The following is a 22,528-nucleotide window of genomic DNA, read 5'->3' as shown; positions in this document are numbered from 1 at the left end:
ATCTTCCCCGAGGTGCCCCCAAAAACGGATCTCTTTCCGCGGCGGCGGCGGCGCGGCGCCTGTCCGATTCCGCACTTGTCAATTGGAGCCTTCGAACCGTCTCACGAGAAAAAAAAAGGATTGTGCTCCGGCAAACATCGGCACGGCTGCAGATTACCTCCGAAATCGGTCTGCTATTTACGACAGTATCCTCTCGTCTCTCTAAAACGAGTTCTTGCCGTTCCTGTGGGTACAAGGTGAGTGAACCCGCTTCATTACGCGGTGATAAAAAAGAGAATTTTTTTTTATTGATATAAAATATATTTTATTTAGCAAACATTAACTCGCGCAACAAAGCTCTTGTAAAAAATAAGTATGCACGAAACGTGCTACTTTGATAACATTTCCAATCGACAGGCACAGGCATTCAAAGTTTATTAAATAAGGAACTTTTGCGGTTTTCGACTGTGTTGCAATTTTCGAGCAAAATAGAATGTTACGAATATTTTACTACTAGTTTAATTGGATAATCCAAGTGGATAGTCACTTCAGACGAATGTACAAACGTTTTTGAAAATTTGAAACAAAATTTGGTCTGAAATAGTTATACCTTATTGACTAAATTTGAAAAAAAACGGATCGGTGTTTTTTAGCTATAACTCTTGTGTCTTTTTAGAATTTCTCGCTTTTGTAAGTTTTATAACCTAGCTAATTACAAGAATATATATCTCGTATCAAATCGAATTAAAAGCTCTTAAGTTTTACATACAGTAAATAACTGGTAAATCTATGTAACTATTTGGCAGTTATTGCGCAATTTGATTAAGATTGCTATTTTTGCGAGTGAGACAATCTCAATAAAATACAATGTATAGAACATAATGAGGGCAGTAGCGAAATTGGTCCTTACCTTCTTAACACTAGTTCACGAGTACATTTTGACAATTTTCAGACTTACGATTATTCGATGGTCGATTCCTAAAAAAATTAAATTTTGACAGTTAAAAGCATTTCGTTTGATTAATTGGATAGTCATATATAGGTAAATATCTATATATGTATAATGCTTAAAGCGTTCTTAGAATATGATGTAAGGTCGTTATTTCAAAATAACGACGTCTGTTTTTATATATAAACATATCTTATTTTACGAAATGTGATATTCGAATTACGAGACGTAATAAAAACTACTCGTTAAAGCTTTGTACATGTAAAGAAGTATTAATTAACACATAAATTGTATATCATTAATAAATCAATAATCGATTAAATATAGATGCCTTTCTAAATAGAGTGATAAATGGATATATTTACGCGAACAGAAAAACGGTGCTTTCCCCTTTTTTATGTCCTGCGCTATTCTTAATTGGGTTATTATACGCTTGTAATAGTCTTTGCCTGCAACTATTTATTTATCTAGTTATCTATCATTTCCGCTTCATTTTCCAAATCAATCGTTTGTTTTTTCTACATGCCGGCCATCAACAATTATTATATCTGCTCTCAAAGTCTCTTTTTCGCTACTTATTCATTGCGAAAGTTTTACGATTTATCAGTCAATTCTAACTTTTGATTCGTCTTATTCGTATAATTATTTTCAACGAATTTAATCATACTTTGTCTGAATCGACCATCTTTTTGCTGTTCAATGGTTCCTCTTTCTCCTTATCCAGACCGACGAATTTGGCTAACATATTCTGTCGAGATCCTTCCGGAAATTGTTCCCCCCTTCCTACGGAGATTAAAGTCGCCCGTTTAGGAGGTCTTTGTAGCGGGGGTAATTTCGGTGGGACGGAAATCTGATCGGATTTTGATGCCAACTGTTTCTTGGTCTCCTCTTGCTCGAGTTTCGCTGTCGATTGTTTCTGAGTTTCCTCTTGGTCGAGTTTCGACGTCGACTGTTTCTTCGCCTCTTCCTGGTCAGATTTTGCCAGTTGTTTCTTCATCTCCTCCTGTGTAATTTTTTTAGTGAATTGAGTAATAAGTGGTACGTGTTTCTTCTCTTTTTCTTTATCTCTTTCTTCTTTCTCAGTTTTATCGGCAATTTGAGTGTCGTCTTTCCGATTTGGCGTCAAAATATATTTCCAACGATTTGGCAACGATAGCTCAACATCGGGAAGATACTGTTTCCGGATGTTCTCTGGGACATACCAGCAGGATTTGAGATGCATTGGTCCCTCTTCGGGACATGCTATCCTATCAGCGATTTCATTAATTTTCGACAATACGCTAACTTTCGATAAATGGCTTCCGCCCTTTTTGCTCCAGAATGTCATGAACTCCCTCATAAGACCATGTCTACCGTGTCTGTTCCCGTGCACCAATCGAATCAGATCGGGCAAAGCTTCATCGGGAAACTTGGTCTTCTTTGCTCCTCTCACAGATTGATGGGTAGGAGTCTTGCATTCTGCGTTAGTCGAAATATCTTCTTCCGGTGATGCCGACGGAAATATTATCGGTATGTTGTTGACCCAAGCTTGCCGTGCCGACAAAAATTCTTTGACCTTTGGGGGGACTGAAACAAATTTGAATATGTGATTTTAAGTATAGATAACAATAGAATAATATTTAATAATTTATAATATATTTATATATATACATATATATATATATATATATTATATAAATTATTAATATATTATATATAATATATATATATATATATATATATATATATATATATATATATAACATTATATAATTATATATATGTATAACAGATATATGTGTCTATAGTATACATATCTGTAAATAAAATATATACTCACCAGATTCCGGAAATGAATTTTCGGATCCTTGCCAGATACAACCGATTATTTTCGGTTTAAGTTTGTACGTCTTCGCGTTTCTTTCGGCTTCGAATTGCTCTCCCAATAACTTCAATTTCATCTTTTGTGTTTGTGGTGACTGTAACAAAAACATATGCTTTCCACTGATCTGTATTTCAAAATAAAAATTTTATACGTAATAACTTTTCTTAACATCCATTGTTATAATCTACTTACCATATCCTCGATCTCCTCCTCGTCAGCTCGCGCTTCTTCATCGGACAGATACCTAAATTGCAAACGTTTTCTCATTTAATTTTTGAAAGATTCACACAGACGCGCAAAAACCAGAAGATACAAACATTAAGAATTTATTTATGTAATTTTAAGATTGCACTTAAGACGTGCAGTGGACCAAAAGTGATGAACTTAATCATTCTGATTCAGATTTAATTTTCTAGTAGCGAGATGAGTTCTTATAGACTCTTTCTAAAATTGTAATTTCCATTTCTATAAAAGAATTCTTTTGTTGAAGATTAATTTTAATAAACAACAATATATACAAATTAATATTGTATTTTGTTATTTAGGCTATTTAAAAAATTGTTTGTAATACATAAAGAAATATCTTTGCAATATATATTTCGAAATATATCTCGTTTGTGCATTTATAATTTCATATAAATGCATAATTTCAATATAATTTAACCGATTCCACTTACCCATGAGGCACCATGAACTCATTGTCGACATCATATTCGTCGTCTTCCGGATTTTCTTCGTCCTTCTCGTCATCCGATCCTTTGAGAGACTCGCCAGGCTCTTCCTCCTCCCATTCGTCATCGGAATCAATTTCATAATCGAACCATTTCTGAAATTAAAACATATGTGTTTCTTGTAGACATTAACAGAAAACAGACCATATTTTTCATACTATTAATTCCTATGAATATAAAGTTTTATTTAACGATTTTATTCTGCACTTTCGAATTACAGCAATGGAAATATCAATCGGCTCTTCTGGAGATATGATCATCAAGACAATACGACCTTGATTTGATTCGATTATCGTTAAGACGCTCTTTTAACCAAATAATTTGGTCCTTATAAATTGATGTATCCTTTAATACTTATATATAAGCACCTCATTTAAATAATTAAATTTAACTGGCGAAGTTAATGTGATTTATTCACTTTCGAATTAATTATTTCTTATACAAACTACTTTTTGCCAATTATATCAAGAATGATCCTGCATTGCAGTGAGTATAGATAAAGATTCGCATCGATCTCACAATTCGTGTGTTTCTAAATGAATGACATTCGCATGAACGCTTTCGATTAATTTAGACAATTCGACGACCGTGTTCTCGTGCTATCGTAGTTTTTCATTGTCATTGACTGATTTATCTCAATTTTGTGGTCACGACCGCGACGGAATCTCAATTCGTCACAAGCAGGACGTTGACGATATCAAACGACTTCCTCGACGAGCGATATCTCGGCTTTGCAATCATCTCCGACGAGCCGGACCGCACGCATTCCCCGGATTCTCTTAGTAACGAAGCTGTAGTCAGCCGTTGAACGTCCTATCAAAAATGTAGATTTAAGTCCGTCAACGTTCGTTTTTTCCGCGACGGCCTCGGTGTTAATAAATGCTGCCCGATTGTTTTCGCGTAGCCACCGATACGAGAGAGAAGATATATCCTCGTCGCGCGAAAATATCGTAATGCTCTTCCCAGTCGAAGTATTGGTCACTGGACGAGTGTGACGTGATTATATCATCGCGAGAAGTATGAAGATGTTCCGCGGTGTTACATCGGCATATTTTTGCGCCCAGTGAACGGGAATATACCGAACAATATACCGCTCGTTATTCGCGTGCAACTTGGTAGCTTGTTAAGTAGCTATTTTCACCTGCGCGTTCGTGACAGCATCCTGGAGTAGCTATTTTTACGACACTTTTTTACTTTTATTTGCGTTGTACGCGGCGTTTCGGGTTAACGGAACGAATCAAATGCGCGTTTGAATTAATTATCGTTATTGCGTAGCGCTTATCATAGTTTCTTTTCAAGCGACAATAGTCGTGGCGTGTCCAACACAAAGCGCGATAATTCCCGGAATATAATTAAAATCAATTAGTTCGCAACGGTAATAAAACGCATCGCGATAGTGCGCTATCCCTCGCCGAAAAGTCGATAAATTTTCCCTCTCCCTCTCTCCGATCCTCTTTTCTCTTTGCGCCGCGGCGCGAGATATTCTTTGTTCGATAAATCAACGTCGATTTCATCCCTACGTGAGCATCAATTACAAGACTCTTCTCGAGACATTAATTTATTATCGGAGAGAAACGTAATCTCACGGGCGATTGATACACTCGTCGCTGAGGCGAGTAACACAAAAACAATCGTCGGTTCATCGCTAATAAACAAAAGAGGGGAAAAAAGAGGAGAAGGAGAAAGAGTTCAAGCAGCTTTTGGCAGCAGTATGAAGGTACGTATGACGTCTCGCGAAGGGTACAATTTATTATCAAGAATAAAGTGTCCCAGATCCCAAAACATATTTCTTTCCAATCGCGGATTTTTTTATCATTTTCAAACCGATGCATCGAAGCACTTTTTAATTACGCACACACCCAAAACACTTTTTAATTACAAGCGATTTAAAACAACGCAACTTCAAATGTACTTTAACAAAATTGATTGAGACGGAATTTTATATATAAGTATATATATATATGTATTGAAATGTCATTAAAAATTAACGAAAAAATCCGCAATTGAAAGAAATAGAATTAACCAGTATGCGAACTGCAAAACGCGTCGAGAATCTTTCGGATATAATCAGAATAATTGTGACTATCACGAGCATCATGGTACTTTCCAACATTGTGTGGAAATTAAATCAAAATTATTGTTACTTAATGACTGGGTCATTCATATTTTTAACTGATTTTACAATTTACAATCAGCATTTGTTTTTTACCACTGAAATTGATTCGGTGTCACAGTCATTCTGATTAGAGGCGTGAAGAATTGAGAACAGATCTCCTGCACCATCACCGAAGGCACCCTTCGCGCGTACATGCGCATGCACGCACGCACACACGCGCCGAACGAAAGGATGCAACACGCCCAAGAAGAAAAGCGCAGTTATCGGCCCGAGGGTGCGATGGATGCGCCCGACGTTGCGCGCCGCTACATGTTGCGAAGCGTCGTACATTATTTACAGCGTGTTGTCGCCCGGCGGGCCATCTGTAATGGCTGTTTTATGCCCCATTAAGATTACGACCGGTGCTCCTCGTCGTGGATTCACCGTAGATTAGGCGGCCCGGCAATCGAACTGATTTATTCCCCGAATATTTCGGGGAATATCGACAGACTTCCTGCACTTCGTTACCGAGTTAGCGTGACGATATGGCGTCCGCTCCGCATTGGAAATTGGAGACCGCTGCTTCACGTGAACTGTCATCACCGTAGAACGATGATCGGCTCTATAATTTCAAATTAACCTAACCGCAAGATTCAGACATGTCGCACACTTGTACTGTTAAATATTAAAGGATGCAATTTTTAAACCGATACCTTAAGTTAAATAGCATTTTGTTATTTTTAACTACCATGTGTGTAGAAATTTATTACTTTAGCACAAAACAGTATTATTTTAACTTCCTTGGTTTAATTAAATTAACATTGTTTTAGTTAAATTAACGACATACTGAGTAGGAGCAGTGGCGACCTATAAGGATGGTTTAAAAAACTCGAACTGAGAGTATAATTCGACACTACAAATTTAACATTGTAGGAGCTTGTAAAATTGCGATTCGATGGGCTAAACGTTATAAAAAAAGCAATGTTTAAAAAGAGACATTGATATCACATTAAAAGAATTAATTAATATATATAGTCTTTTAAAAATTTACTCCCGCGCGTAAAACTATTCGTTAAACTGATGTTAAATAGTTGGAGCTATTAATCACGTTTCCTGTAAAATGTAACGACCCACTTAATAAGCGCGATCGAGTTTTTAATTTCCCAAATGAGATGGCACGCGCACAACAGCGTTTCGTACTGCTCATAGTGACGCAGGATCGAAAATGCGTCTCTCGCAAGATAAACGCGCGTGTTATCGCCGAACGCATAAATTTCACGCGAAACGGACTATTGCCAATCATCAGCTGATACGTTAATTGCAGTATACACGTTAAGAAGCGTATATGATGTCACTTTTGAAAGTGTACATTCGTGCCATCTGCAATATAAGACAGATAACGCGAATCCTTTCTCATAAAATGTTTCATATAATGTTTGACAAAAGTAGAGTCCGCTTAAATTCAGTGAATCTTAACAAAAAGATTTAACAAACTTAAGGAAAAATAATATACGTTCGAACGGAATTTTCGAATTCCAAACTCGAACGAGGGAGCATTTGTACCCCCCCTCTCCAACTCCAAATGTTCACAAAAAGTATCGCTAAAAAGATATTTTAAGTTAGTTTCGATTCAACCTTCAGAGAGAATCAAATCGAGCCGGCTGACAAGAACCTGCGATGCGATATACGGGCAGCCGATGAAAATTGATACCTGATATATGGCGCACCGGTATACTGAAAGGGTTAAAGCTGCGCACGTGAGTTGCGAAAGCGCGATGTTCGCGGAATATTACGTAGCGTATACGAACGTCAGTGTGAGATATCGTTCCTCTGAACGCAATAAAACACGAAATCAATCCGATATCCGTGCGTGCCAGCGGATTAGATGTCGATATAACTATGGGTATCTCTATCTCTTCAGTTTCTTTTTTTTTTTGTTAAAACCTTTAATCAACCGTGTTTTGTTATATACTTTCTATATATTGTTACGTTATTTATTATCATTTATATCATTATTCTGTATGTTCTTATGTTATTACTCCATATCATAGACATAGATATAGACATATAATGTATCTATTTTATTATTTTACTTGAGACCCGATATCTTTCAAAACTCGATTATTGCACATGCTTCTAAAAGCCAAAGTGAGATGTTTGAAAAGAGCTTTTAAGAAACATTTTAATTTCAGGCGCACTTTATCTGTTAGATGTTTTCTTTGGCTCTCTCACGTGGTTTGGACTGCCGTAAAGATACTTAAGAATTACGTATAACATAATAACGTAACTTTAAAGTAGAGAGCGCCTCTCTCAGAGGAGAATAATTTTATTTTCCTCTTGAGCCTTTTTTTCCTTTTTCTCCCCGGCTTCATTCTCGAAACGGACGCGAGTGCAACGGATCCGAGCACTCGCGAAGATATATCGGATCGCTCGCGCTCGCCAGATAATAAAATAAATCCGCCAGATAAACGTGCCGCCGATGGATCACCGTGTCGTCACTGAGTCGTGGTCTGTTTTTCATAACGCACCACGTAAACCGTGATAACTATACCTTTTTTAGCGCCGCTTGCCTAATCTAAAAACCGAATATCTACGCCAACAGGCGCCGAATTCTCGTGGAAATAAAAAAGCGACAAAAATTACAACTACAAATTACTCGTCTCGTATACACAATACATAACATTGTATAAAAAAACAAACGTTTTTATTTCTACGTGCTTGTAACGGTTAATGCAATTATCTTGTAAAAGCTTCTTAGAATCACAGTTTTGAAAAATTATTACTGACACCGCTGATCGTATAATCTCAAGATTGACGTAAGGATAGCGTAGGAGCGTTTATCATCTCTTCAGAATGCAGAAGACGCCGCAACACGTGAGAATGTTTAATCCCGAAGACCGTTTACTACGTATTTAATATTACAGGCAGGGTGTCTTACATGCCATTGGCTCTTTGAGAGCGCCGACTATATCCAAGAATATAGAGACTGCGAGATGATATATGTACCTCTGGCACAAATGACCTGAATTTGATCCGACTTATAGTAATAGGCCGCGTTAATAGAGTGGTATTAGCGACTGAATTATCTTACGTCGTTTTTGTTTAAATTCCTATTTTTATAAATTTTTATGGAGTATTATACTAGAGTATTGTACAGAACACAGAAATTCATCATTTTATTTCTTTTTAGTTCCTTCACAATCGCGTCAAGATCAATCCGGGGCGAATTGAAAGAGTACCAAGAGATAAACGGAGTCTCTGCAGAATCTTATATAGTCTGATGTCGGATTAATCTCACCTTATGTCGTGTTGTTTTCCGATCAACCGTGGTTTCAAGCCCGAATCATCAAATACATTGCAACGTTGTATATCTAAGGTCAACCTCGCACCGATAAACGAGCGATTGAACTCCTAATGGCGATCGGTCTCGGGTGAGACACCTTTATCGGGTTCCGTGTCGCATTCTATAGCTTAAACACAACGCGCTGTGTGCGAAATGATCACTCGCGCTTTGCTCTTTATTTCTTCTTTTTCTCGACGGTAATGTAATTCGGGAAGATTCCACCCGAATCAACAGCTCGCGGCCGATATTATCGAAACATTTTCGCAATCGGAAAACAACTGATGTAAATTTGGACGTTCTATCGCTGCAATGTGATACTTTTCATCAATAATCAATGATTTCTGAATTGTATAATTTTTTTTATATGTAAAAAACCAATACAAACGTTCTCACAAAAGAACGAAAATATTTTAATTCTATATGTAATCGCTGGAAAACATTCTACAAAAAACTATAAAAAGATTTATATTTCTTATTAACATATATTTCTATGCGAGAGAAAATTCGTATCTTGAATATTTTCGAATAGGGTAAACTCAGGTAAGAGATGGCCATAGCGGAAAGATGGCCAACCCATGTTCTCTCAATCTAGCTCGCCATGCATGATCGAATGAACATGAGTTGGCCGTCTTTCCTCTATGGCCATCTTACCCAAGTTTGCCCTATGAGATATCTTGGGAATGTTTGGAAAGGATAATGTCTCACAAGAGACACATTTGGAACGATCTTAAAGGGTTTTAGATATGTACAACATATCGTACAATAGCAAAAATAACAAACACGCATATTTTTTTAGCAGCTTCGAAGCATGTTTAGGAGTTGAAACAACCCCTGAAAAGAAATTCCATATATATATTTGATTATGAGTAAATATCTCTGAAACCGTAAGGTATATATAAAAATGTTTCAGACAAAAAGGTCACGGGGTATTCAAAATGTATGTCGCTTATGTCAAAATAACAGGATAAAGCTGAAATTTACAGAGATTGTGCACTTATATATCCCAAAAACCTGTGTTAAATTTGCGATCAATTGTCCGACCCGTTTCTGAGATTTTTGCTTTAAAAGTTACAGGTATAGATATACTTCCCATGTAAATATCATAATATGTATCTCTGCTCATGTACGGTAAAAATGAATGAAATTTTTATGATACATTTCTATGACATCGAGAATTGCAATTACGGTTTTTTAAGATTTTCTGGTTATATTTTTCTTCAATCTTTTAATGATTTATTTAAACAATATCAAGTACAAAAATGGGATAAAATTGCGATTTTTACGCTTTTTCTGTCCCAATGATACCATGTTGTTTATGAATAATTTCTGAGATTAGCTCTACACTGTTTAATCAAGAAAACAAAATTATACTACATATAGCTATAGCGACACACATCTTTAAGTAACCTCTGTAATCGTATATTTAGATTTTTTTAAATATCAATTTTTTAACATAACTCCACCCTTCAATGTTATTTTTGCAAAAGTATATTAAAACATCTAAATATATTATTACAGAGGTCACTTAATATCGTTACCTTTTTGTCTAAACATTTTTTCATATATCTCACGATATACAAAAGATATTCACTCGTAATCAAATATGAGGAATTTCTTTCGAGGGGTTATTTCAACCCATAAACATGCTTTAATAAAAAAAACCGTATCGGTTATTTTTCGTTACTCTACGACATATTTTCCAGTCATATTTGTGCGCATATCTAAACTTCCACCAGTAACATATGTTTTATAAATGTATGCAACAATGTAAAGACAATATAAATATGTACATAAAAGGATATGTTCTAATTTTATACGTAATCGCTTGAAAAAATTCTAAAATTTTGGAAAAAATTTCTATTTCTTAACCTTTTGCGATTCAAACTATTGTAAATAAACGAAGATCAAGCATTTCGTTTTTAATTTTATTTAACCGGTTGATTTAACATAAGCCACAGAACTTTTATTACTTAGAAGAATTTAGAGATCCGAAAAATAAGGTTTGTCAATTATTATCGCATACAAATTCGAATTTTTGAAGAATTATGTGATAGGCTATTACAACGTATTATACCAAGTAGAACCTGACATGGAACCGCAAAGTATTAACAACATTGGTTTCTATGCGAGAGACAAGCGAGAATTTTGGCGAGTACGAGATATCTGAAAAGTTTTCGGGAAAGACAATTCCATATCTCGTTAGCCAACAGCAGTCCAATTAAAATCTTGTTAATTCAATAACAGTATTAATGAAACAAAAACGTCATATTCTTGTAATTAAATGTTACGTTTGTTAATAAAATGTTACGTTTCATCAATACTCTTACTGAATTAATAAAATTATTTTCAATTAGACTGCTATAAGCTAATACTGTTAATACATTATTTTTCCCGTATACATCTATATATTTTAACCTTTCGCAAGTGTACGCATGTGTTCTATGCGCACATGCAACAATGCACATTTAAAAATCCATACGTAATACCGTCCTAAATATTTTTGCGGATTTTTATAGCAATAAATTTGTCATCTAGCAGAGCCGTCATTCAATTGTTGAAAATTCCCTTAACGTTCCCAGAGTCACGATATTTCGAGATACTTCCATGCGTGTGTATGTACGACCGATCGGAACGGGCCCAGGCAGCCTGCTCTCCTCGGATTACATCATGAATTGAAATCGTCAATATATCTGGCAGCCACGTGCACGACAACGCGACGGCATCCTCGAGACATCCCCGAAGACGAGGAGAGAGGGTTGGGAGACTCTCTCTCTCTCTCTTTCTCTTTTCCTCTTTCCCGAATCCGTGCGGCGGCGCGACGCGATTCGTTCGGCGAAATCAGCGCTGATAGCCAGCATCCAAGCATCGCGATCATCCGGCGCGCTGTCCGATTAATTTGCATCTCGGGGGACCGTAAATAAACGGGCTAACTGTCCGATCGCTATAGGGATGGGATCAAGTTCGATTGCGTGTATCGATCGCAAGCCAACTTTAACAGTCGAGTTTCGTTTCGTGAGACTCGAGTGATGATAGTAAAAACGATCGCCCAGTTTATTGTAAAAAGAATCGTTTTCCTAACTCCAAACCAAGTAGGTGCCACAAGTTTGACAGCTTATATTTCAACGAGAGGAATCGAATTGAGTAGTGCTCGAAATCCCAGAATTTGACACCGACTTTCTTTTTATATATATACAAAAATCACAAGGTTAAATGATCAATTTCTTAAATACTGGTTATTTAGGAATTTAGGTATAACGTAGAATTGTCACGAAAAACTCTTGAAATCGAAATAATCCGATCCACACTTGTTATTGTGTCTAACCCTTTCGAAACATTTTTGTTTTCTGAGACCACATTGGTCTTATCTTTCTCTATTTTGATATTCTATTTCAACCTTGAAAGCTGTCAAAGAAAATTGATGTCTCTTCGTTTTTAAGCCTCGGGAGAATTTTCCCAAATGGCCGTAAAGAAAATTCGCGGCTATCGCAAGATATTTAATTTCATCCCTAATGCGAGCCGGGAGAGGATAAAACCAACAACGGATCTCCGGTGAGGATGGTGGTGTCGGCGTTCTGGGACGTACCGGCGACCGACGTGCGCGATCGCGAGGTCCCTGGGGAGCGCGGCGACGGCGCCGGGTGGCACAGGCTAGCTTATCTCAAGGGAGCCGTGTGCCACACGCACTCTCGTCACACGCTCTCGTCGACGTCTTCCCGCTTGGAGAATTCGACCACCAGTTGCAGTCTCGACACGACTACCGATCGGTCGCGACGAGCGGATCTGCATTTCCGATTTCGTTCGAACGCGCGCGAGATTTCGAAGGTGTACTCGCCACGACGTTCTGTCGCTGGCTTTTATCGTAGATATCCGCATTTTAGAGACCTCCAAATCTCTCGATCGCCCGTAAAAAGAAGACTCTGCGACATCGATACCGGTTCTCCATCATAAAGACAAATTTTACAAGATTGGGATTATGATCTGATACAAGTGATTCTTAGTCTGATTTGTCGTGTTAACATACCGCGAGCAGTCGCCAAAATTTGTCTTTGTTAGCTCCATGCGAAGTCATGATCAGTAAACAGATTCTCATGTCGAAACACGGCTGAGATTTTGGGAGCAATTAGGTAAACGTCAGATAATCATTATTCTGAAAGTTTTGGTCATCATTCCGTATGAAAAACGCATTTTCCGAGATCGACTCCAACTCTAGTTTAATCTCTCGGCATCATGATCGAGGAAGCTATGACATTCGATGTGAGTACACGACGCAGCGCAATGTCGTATTAAATTACGTATTTACTTTGCGCTCGGCAATATCATGCTTAACTGCATGCACATATATCTATTTCTTGTGTCACATAAAAATTAAATTCCGTACAATCATCTGTTTAATGGAATTATTGGTTCTATCAGAACTGTAATTAACACGAGAGTTAAGTGTTTGATTCATCGTCGATATTAAGTTTAGCCTTGAAGCAGTTTAAAAACACCTATTTATTTCCGTCTACAGATGACGGACGAACTACTGTTTTCCGCTCTTGGCCTGACGACGGACACCAGCATCGAGAGACAGCTATTTTCCCCGACCAGAACGAATTTACCTAACGATTACGAGGTCTCGTGCGCGACTCCGCTTAGCGATGATTTCGGGATACTCGACAGCCAGTTAAACGTGACAAATCCGACAGATTGCTACACCGACTTAACTTGTTCTCCGCAATCGTCTTGGAACGACTGGTCGATCACCAATACGCCCACATCTTCAGGTACTCCTTTTTTCATGCACAAATATACGATAATGCAACTAAATTCAAGATAATACAGTATTATTCCCGTTCATCGCGAGAGGATTTGCTCAGATTTTCATTACGAAAAAAGTTGGACTTTACGCGGTCAGAAGCGCGTTATCTTCTTACTCAAGACTTCTCTTAATAATCACAGGTTATTTGAGCGAACTGGGCGAATTGGATTCGGAGCTGGATTGGTGTCTGGAAAAGAGCTGGGACTCCGGTCTACCGGAAAGAACGCCACTGTGCACCGCAGGGTGCGAAGGATTTCTGCATTTGCCGCCCCAGCCGAATCCGCAACAGATGCCACAATATGAGGAACCGTTGCTAGTACTCGGCATCGATTTACGAGCGTTGGAAAACACATTAGGAACAAATACGATAGGTACGGGTGTACATTCTACTACAAGAAGATCGGAGAATAGCGTCGAAGTATTTAATCGGAGTATTAAAGCAACGGGAATTTCTTTTTCAATTGTGATTGTGATACAAAGAAATATCTATTCATTCTTCGAGCGCGTCTGTTACTTGAGAATAAGATACCGTGCCGTTTAAAATGTGCATCGTTATTTCAACGATCATATGTCAAGATGATTAACATGCGTCTCAATTACAGATTATAACAACAACCAGTTAGACGACAGTCTCTTAATTTCATCAGCAGCTACTGCCGCTTTAGCAACTCACGATTACACCAATCGTAGCTTAGCAAATGCGTCCGAAGACCGATGCTTCCCATGTACCTACCAAGGGTGCTTAAAAGTAATAATCTTGATACGAGATTTATTTATTATATTACCATTTTATCGGCTATTTTACTAAATATTCTAGCACGTAGCTCTTTAGGAAATAAAAATAATCAAGTTTTTCATGGAAAATTAATGATATGACCAATTTTAGATTGGCTCTTAAGAGTCCTAGTTAAAATATAACATCTTTTTCTTTTCATTTTAGGTATACGCCAAGGCGTCTCATTTAAAGGCTCATTTACGACGACACACCGGCGAGAAACCGTTCGCGTGCACTTGGGCCGGTTGCGTATGGCGTTTCAGTCGATCGGACGAGCTGGCGAGGCATCGACGATCGCACTCGGGCATTAAACCGTACCCGTGCGAGATGTGCTCGAAAAGATTCGCGCGTAGCGATCATTTAGCCAAGCATCGTAAAGTGCACCGGAAAAATGCCTACCCGTTGTTCCATGGAGCTAGAGGACTACGTGGCAGCAAGATAAATGTTTTACCATCGGAAATCTAAGATACCTACGCCTGCCTCTCGTGTCTTTTCGAATTTCCTCCTAATTAATGAACCAAAGTTTATCACTAAGAACATGAAACAATGCTGCAGCATAGTTTCTATATAAATTAACAAATAAAGTACTTAAACTGATTCTATATATATAAATGTAAGAAGGTATGACTTGTGCCAAATTAATACTATATGTAGATATAGATTAGTGGGTCTTAATATTTTCGGCGGCTAACCCTCATTGGATTCTTAAAATATGCTTAATACACTTGCATTCCTCTATCTTTCAAAAACCGCTAGTATTAACTCTAATGAAATAGTGTCATAAATATTGTGTTAAAATCGAAAAATTTATAATATATACATTTTGTAATGTATGCTGGAAAATTGTTTCGATTGCAAAAAAGAAACAGAAGCGTGTGATAAATGGAAGGGTTACATTAAATTGAATGAGATATTCAACCTAATATTAGTAACAAGTCCCTATTAGCAGTTAACGTTAAAAAAGTGCGATAAAAACGTAATAAAATTATAAGCGTTATATAAAATAATGACAAAATTACTATAAATGCATTATTATGTATCTTATTTTTCGTAAAAACTCTTCAATTCAAAATATCTTTTGTAAAAATTAACAGTTTTACATGATCGTAATTATCAAAGCCAGAATATGTGCACAAATAGTAGCTGTTTTAATAAACATTATTCAATAATTAACGTCTCGAAATAACCCTTAAGAAACATTTGTAAGAATCATCTTATTAATTAATATTAATTCTTACCTTGTCTCTCGCAAACGGTCGCCGGGAATTTAGAACGTTACTTCGTTTCCGCCACGTGCCCCAGTATGGAGGACGGCGATTTTCGTTAAATTGCAATAATTTCGGTCGGTGCTTCTCCAAGTTATGCGTGTCCGTTATTATGTTAGAACTGCCGACGTTGTCTTCGTCTGTACAAACAATCAATTATATTCATTAAAATATTTAACAAATAATACCAAAAGATTTGTAATATAAACGCAGTTTTATTACAAACGTGTTTTTTTACCTAGTAGAATGATATCATCGTCCTCCTTTGCTTCGAGCGGCCATGTTTTGGAGGAAGTTCGCGGCACGATTCTTCTTCTTTTAATATCTTCAAGATACAATTCGGTTTTATCCAAATCTACGTTGCACTTGTTATCTAACAATAATTTCTCGTCTTCATTCAACTTTCTTCGACAAATCGGCGCAATTTTCATGTCAGCCTTTACTTCAAAAGGCATAAAGTTTTTCACTTTAATTACATTCTCTTCGTCCGTCGATTTAACCTCCTGCTTTTTGGGAACGAAAAAGCTAGCAAAATTTGAGGCAGCTTTCTGCTTCTTGCGTTCGGCTTCCAGTCGTTCCTCTTCTTTCTTTCTTTTCTCTTCTTCTCGCTTTTTCCGTTCTTCTTCTTTCGCTTCCTTTTCTTTTTGTTTTTGTCTAGAAATAAGTTACTTTTAGTATAAAAGTATACAACATAAAATGCATAATAAAATACAATAGTTCTTTACTCGATCTCCATTTGTTTCTTAAGTTCCTTTAATTCCTTTTCCTTTTTCTTCTGCTCTTTTTCTATTCTCTCTTTTTCTTCTTTTTCCTTCTGTTTCTCTTCTCTCTCCCTTCGCCGATTTGCTTTTTCTTCCTCCCGTTTTTTTTCTTTCTCCTGGCACATGAAAAATAAAATACAAGTGAAATGACGTATGTGTATATATATATATATATATATATATATATATATATATATAATATAATCAAATTTCTAATTTAATACATTTTTCTCTTCATAAATAAATAAAAATAAAATTTAAATCTTCCATGTACAATACATACATACCATTTTTAATCTTTGCTTCTCCTCCTTTCTTCTAACAATTTCCTTTCTCTTTTCTAACTGTTTCGGTGTTAATTTTTTATTCTTCATATCTTTGTCAGTTTTTGGAGTAACAGGAGTTGTAGGTTTATCAGTTATTTCTTTACTTGTACTCGATATTGATTTATCCAACTCGCTTGAAGCCTCATTATCCGAAGACAAAATAGTAATATTACAGTCTGTTTCCTGAAGAGAAGAATCTACATCCTTATTAGCGACACGATCATCTGTTTCGCTTAGTTGAGATGTATCTTGTAATTCAGATCGTATGACTGATGTGCCTGAACTTTCATTCAAACAGATTTCATTTTTTTCCTTGTGTACAGATGTATCCTGACAGTCCTTATCATCTTGTAATTCAGATCGTATGACTGATGTGCCTGAACCTTCATTCAAACAGATTTCATTTTTTTCCTTGTGTACAGATGTATCCTGACAGTCCTTATCATCTTTAAATTCAGATAAATTATTGTCATGACTAACATCACTTTCTTCAACCTCTTTGTCTGTCTTTTTGAGGAACTTAGTTAAGGCACCAAGATTCTGTTGAGATCTATCCAGTTTCTTTTTTTTTCTCAGACTCCTCTTAGGCGTACTATCTCCTTTATTGGTCTTTTGCTGATCGCTTTGCTCCAGGTCCTTTTTTTCATCATCGGATGTTATTATTTCAACGCTATCGTTGCTCCTGTTCAACTTTCTTTCTTCTCCTTCCTTCTCATGTACATTCCTGACCAAGTTCTCTTTTGTTGCAAGTTTTACCACCTTAGGGCTCTTGGATCCTACCAAAGGTGACATTACCTTCCTCTTCTTCTTGTTAGGCACATTGTCTGTACTGCTTGGCGACTTGGAGGAACTTAACATTTGAAATGGCAGTTGTGCTGAAATAACGAGTAACTAATAAATATTCACACTATGATACAGTACTTAGGCCTGTTCTTTTTAGCCAAACTTCTTGCGCGGTTCATCTTTTTCTTTTCACGAAAGAGAGAAAAAGAGGAAAGATAAACTGTGCAAGAAATTCAGATAAATAGAACAGACCTCTCATAAACATAATGACTGTGTTCTACATTGTGTGCGATATAAGAAAATCAAAGTACCTTGTCTCATTTTCTTCTTTTTCACAGGCATGACCGCTTCAACGGCACAATCGTTGTCTTCCATCGGAATGTCCATACTTTTCATTTATTAAATCTGGAACATGATACAAACTTTGATGTTTTTTTTGTTTTTATCAAAAATGTTGAAATTACAAAAACGAGGCTACGCGCACTCGCCGAATGACAATTAAACTGTCGTGAATTTACCTCGTTGTTTCCGAAGTGCCAGGAAGATTAGAGCATTCCTCACGAACGTTATTACGGACAATACGGACAGATCTGTCAGTGCGGTTTCGTCGCTATAACCTAAATGAGAACCGGAATAAACAATTCTGGCCGATTGTGCGGAGAACGCGTCGTCACTCGTCACGCGAATTGCGAAGGCGTTCCGAAGGAGTTGCGAGCCGAGGGATGAGCAATTTTCACATTTAAACGAACATCACGTTAAATAACACACAAACCGCACATCGCCGATCTAACGAAATCCGCGGGAAAACGCGTGCGCGTGATCGAAGAGACAAGCGGACAAGCGGACAACTTCTTGTAACTTGTGTCTTGTGTCAGAGAGAAACCTGAGAGAGGCCATCCCGGCCTTTTTCGTCTGTTGCTGTGTTGCATTTTCCGACGCGCCGCCTGAGAAAGTGCAACTCAACTACGTCGTATCGCTCGGTAACCGCACATGGTTTGCGTCCGTGCTAATGGTTCGTGTCCGAACTAGCCAGCTGGAGGGGATATTCTGACCGCGGCGGCCGCGCTTCCATCTTGCGTATTCCAATTAATAAAGAATTACGATAATTAAAATTACAAAATTAAGATTACATTCTTTAAAATTATTACGAATTTTGTATCTCATAATTTTGAAAAATATAAACGTAATTTTATAATTTTAATTTTCAGATAAATTTCAAATTTTGCAAGCAAGAAGCTATTATTTGAGCGTTGATTCAAACCTTCACATTTATGTGAAATTTATAATAATTAACGATAATTTTTAAAATGTGAAATTCTATAGATAAAGAATAAACACCGTTATTATCTTAATCGTCTTCTGTTGATTTCGTATAATATATCCGACATTAGTATCATACAATTTCAAATTTATTATACGTTTCCTTATAATTCCTTATTACAATAATTTTCTTATAAATAATATTACAAATTATAATTAAGTAATATGATGTAATATTACATAGTTTTAATATATTTTTAATAGAATTACATATTGTGTAATAATTTTAAAATTTATTACATAATATGAATGGTAATATAATAATTAAATAATATTATATAATATTACTTAGCTATAACATATTTGAAATTTACTAAAATTTAATTTATTACATTATCCTATATAATTAACAGTACGAGTTACAATCCCTTCGTGTTCCTACCTACCCAAAGTAATATCTCTATGCATGTATATATTCCCCGCCTATGCATATTTCTATATCTTCATATAGCTACCTAATATTTCATATTTCTACCATATTTCTATTTACCTAACGCGTTATTTCTGCCCACCCGAAATGATTAGTTTATTTAGTTTTATTATTATTGGTTTATTTTATCAATATTAATTAGTCGCGACCGCGATACCCGAAATTAAAGAAGTAAAGATTTTTAAAGGGAGTTTAAAAAATTTTAAGTTCGCAATTAATTGAGATTAAGCTGGAGACGTCACTTTCCCGTCTCCGATTACGCGTTCACATGTGTAAAAAATATTACCCTCCCTATAGATGCACATTATACACTAAATTGGTGGTGTTCAACACCAACCTACCTTGTGTAGATCTTCTCTCCTTTAACCAGTTTGACTATACCATTTCATGGCCAAATCCATTCTGGCAAAGCCAAAAACAAGAAGAAGAAATACACCTTCTGTTGCCGCCTAATCATAGACGGCAAATGAGCATAATGATTTTACGCTTTTTCCCACGATGCGCGAAACACGACCGCGTCGCGAAGGACCATTTGTAACAAAATTAAATTAAGTAATTTTAAAATTACTAGCTTTCAAAATCTACTTAATATCGTACAAACTATAATTTACGAAAGTGATCATTTTCTCGATTAAGAACAAAAAAGATTTTAATTAGATTTTATTAGTTGCGCGCGCTATTTAGCTTTGACATTATGCTATTACTATTACACTATTAACCCTTGATACACACAACTGTCAAAATATACAATGACAGCTGCAAATGAAGTAAGCGCAGCAAGAGAACCAATCGGCATCGCGGAAAAGTGACAACAATACCTACGACATGCCCTTTTTAGAAGAAGAAGAAAGAAGAAATCGTGATATATGCAAGCTAAAAGCATCTCTAAGCGTATTATATATTGCATTCTTGCACCAATTTATGTAACACTTAATCCTGAAAGATATTTGGGATGGAATTTACAATGACAAAATGTACGACAAATCAATTTATGTGATTTATCCAAGATTAAATGTTAAATCCTAATCTGACCCAGTCATTCCATTTTAAGACAACGAATCTATGAAACGTAATATATGTAATAATTTATTGTGATAACTTGACACCGCAATATATTTGACGTAATTGTCATAAATTCATTAGGCACCTCAATTATGAAATTTTAATCATCACTCACCGACCGATGTGCAACAGCGGAGTTATTCTGCAACGTCGCTACGATGATTCTGTAACAAAGAAATGTAGAATCCGAATTAAAGCAGGGTGCAAGAAAGAGAGACAGTCAATATTTCAAAAAATGATTACTACAATATATAAACACTAAATTTTATATTATTGTTTATTAAGCAAATTTAATGAAATAATTTTGTAATTTCTTAAGAATACTCTATCTATTGAACATAAGCTTCTATAGAATTTCTAAAATAAAACTATTTTTCTCTAACTTTTATTTTCTGAATAACTATCCGGTTAAAAAGTAAATGACCCATCAGTATAAGATATAATATGTGTATATGTATAAATAAATTATATTTACCGCTTGTTGCTCCGCCGGCGCCTGATGCCTCCTCCTAGGCCTCCACCTCCTCTCAGGTTGCTCGGGATGTGAGTTACTGTTTCCTCGATGCGAAGATACTCCTTCCTGCGTGGATATTTTCTGTAACATAAAAATAATCGAATCGACTAAATAATTGTCACGCACATCGAACATCTTATTCGTTATTACGATTAATGTTTTCCTAAATTACATCTTCGAAAACAGTCTCTACGTTAGAATCAACTTGAATCAAATTTTTCGATTTATTTTTTTTTACTAATTTATATTCCAAAACATGGTTTAATGTAGCAACTAAATAAAAACAAACGAAAAAAAGATTCTATAATATCTTTAGAAAAAATAAAAAATAACACTTACCAGAAGTTAAGTACGCCGATGCCCGATGCCTCTCCTAGGCCTCCACCTCCTCTCAGGCTGCTCGAGATGTCCATCGTGTTTTCCTCGATGCGAAGCTGATGGTCCTTCCAGCGTGGATATTTTCTGTAACATAAAAATAATCGAATCGATTAAATAATTGTCACGCGCATCGAATATCTTTTCATTTCAGATTAATGTTTCTTAAATTACTTCTCCAAAAAAGATCTCTACGTTAGAATCAACTTGAATCAAATTTTTCAAATTATTTCTTTTTACTAATTTATATTTCGAAACACGGTTAATGTAGCAACTAAATAAAGATAAACGAAAAAAGGAATTCTATAATATTTTAGAAAAAAATAAAAAGTAACACTTACCAGAAGTGTTGTACGTTGATGCCCGATGCCTATCCTAGGCCTCCTCCTCCTCTCAGGCTGCTCGGGAATGTCAGTACGCAGGATTCCCTCGCTGCTCCGATGTCACGTTCAGCGTCGTTATTTTCTGAAATATTCAAATAACGATTCGATTAAGTAAAGACAGAAGAGATAGAAAATTTTTGGACATAAGTACATAGTACGTAAAAATCAATTACACTCACCACTTTCTTTCAGGCTGCTCTGGCCGCAAAATCCACCACCACCTCCGGGTCAATAGGAGTCTCGAGCCACATTGAGACTCGTGGCAATGCAGTGTGACTTCATCCATTAAGCAAAAAAAATCAAGAAGCCATTTCGGCTATATTGCATTAATTTACGACGTTGTTGCAATATAGTCGAAATGTTTCTTGACCTTTCTCGCTTAATAGAAATGTAATTGCTAAAAGGAATTAAAAATTGTTCTCTACTTTTTTTTTTTTTTTTTTAACGTGGTGGAAATCTTCGAAAGACACCCCGCCCTGTGGTAGGGAGGGGGAGTGTCGGATTCTACGCGCACGCGTACCACCGTTACGAGGGGCGCTTCAGAGGACCGAAATCCCCTGAGCCTCCCTCAGCGTGGCATCGCGCGCCCATAGCCTACCGACTAAAACCACCACGAGCAACCCTGACCTAACTTTCTAAGGGTGGTGGGTGTCGATCCGCAGACACACGCACCCCGCGCGACGCGACGACCTAATCGCCTAAACACTCTCAGGGTGGTGGATGTCGATCCGCAGACACACTCACCCCGCGCGACACGACGACCTAATCAAAG

General features: G+C 36.7%; 2 protein-coding genes across 3 annotated transcripts; one reads left to right on the top strand and one right to left on the bottom strand.

Annotated features, from left to right (window-relative positions):
* Window positions 1–267: 267 nt before the first annotated feature.
* On the bottom strand, window positions 268–18,667 carry LOC139818755 (uncharacterized). The gene is made up of 10 exons (XM_071787640.1): window positions 18,191–18,667; window positions 17,984–18,077; window positions 16,851–17,764; window positions 16,528–16,679; window positions 16,041–16,456; window positions 15,776–15,942; window positions 3,470–3,618; window positions 2,985–3,036; window positions 2,748–2,886; window positions 268–2,494 (listed from the first exon to the last, which is right to left on the bottom strand). The coding sequence occupies exons 2-10, from the start codon at window positions 18,066–18,068 to the stop codon at window positions 1,590–1,592; spliced, it is 2,979 nt and encodes a 992-aa protein (XP_071643741.1). The 5' UTR covers window positions 18,069–18,077; window positions 18,191–18,667; the 3' UTR covers window positions 268–1,589.
* LOC139818756 (uncharacterized) lies at window positions 3,688–15,742 on the top strand. Of its 2 annotated transcripts, none has more exons than XM_071787642.1 (5): window positions 3,688–5,240; window positions 13,472–13,727; window positions 13,903–14,133; window positions 14,365–14,510; window positions 14,703–15,742. In XM_071787642.1, exons 1-5 carry the CDS (start codon window positions 5,235–5,237, stop codon window positions 15,000–15,002), a joined length of 939 nt encoding a protein of 312 aa, XP_071643743.1. In that variant the 5' UTR covers window positions 3,688–5,234; the 3' UTR covers window positions 15,003–15,742. The 2 variants fall into 2 exon arrangements, with proteins under 2 accessions (XP_071643743.1, XP_071643742.1); XM_071787641.1 differs by lacking the exon at window positions 3,688–5,240 and adding an exon at window positions 10,712–13,215.
* Window positions 18,668–22,528: the final 3,861 nt, after the last annotated feature.

The sequence above is a fragment of the Temnothorax longispinosus genome, chromosome 9 (genome assembly GCF_030848805.1).
Source record: "Temnothorax longispinosus isolate EJ_2023e chromosome 9, Tlon_JGU_v1, whole genome shotgun sequence".
In the NCBI taxonomy this organism is placed as follows: Eukaryota; Metazoa; Arthropoda; class Insecta; order Hymenoptera; family Formicidae; genus Temnothorax; species Temnothorax longispinosus.
This window is presented reverse-complemented; position numbering and strand designations above follow the sequence as displayed.

What these genes read in the sequence shown, in the direction of transcription:
- LOC139818756 (XM_071787641.1), top strand. Translation starts at nt 13,189, where the DNA reads ATGATCGAGGAAGCTATGACATTCGAT. An exon ending in CAATACGCCCACATCTTCAG is followed by an intron (nt 13,728 to 13,902) that starts GTACTCCTTTTT and finishes TAATAATCACAG; the next exon opens with GTTATTTGAGCGAACTGGGC. An exon ending in ATTAGGAACAAATACGATAG is followed by an intron (nt 14,134 to 14,364) that starts GTACGGGTGTAC and finishes TCTCAATTACAG; the next exon opens with ATTATAACAACAACCAGTTA.
- LOC139818755 (XM_071787640.1), bottom strand. Translation starts at nt 18,068, where the DNA reads ATGAAAAGTATGGACATTCCGATGGAAGACAACGATTGTGCCGTTGAA. An exon ending in AAAGAAGAAAATGAGACAAG is followed by an intron (nt 17,765 to 17,983) that starts GTACTTTGATTT and finishes TCGTTATTTCAG; the next exon opens with CACAACTGCCATTTCAAATG. An exon ending in CGATGATATCATTCTACTAG is followed by an intron (nt 15,943 to 16,040) that starts GTAAAAAAACAC and finishes TTGTTTGTACAG; the next exon opens with ACGAAGACAACGTCGGCAGT.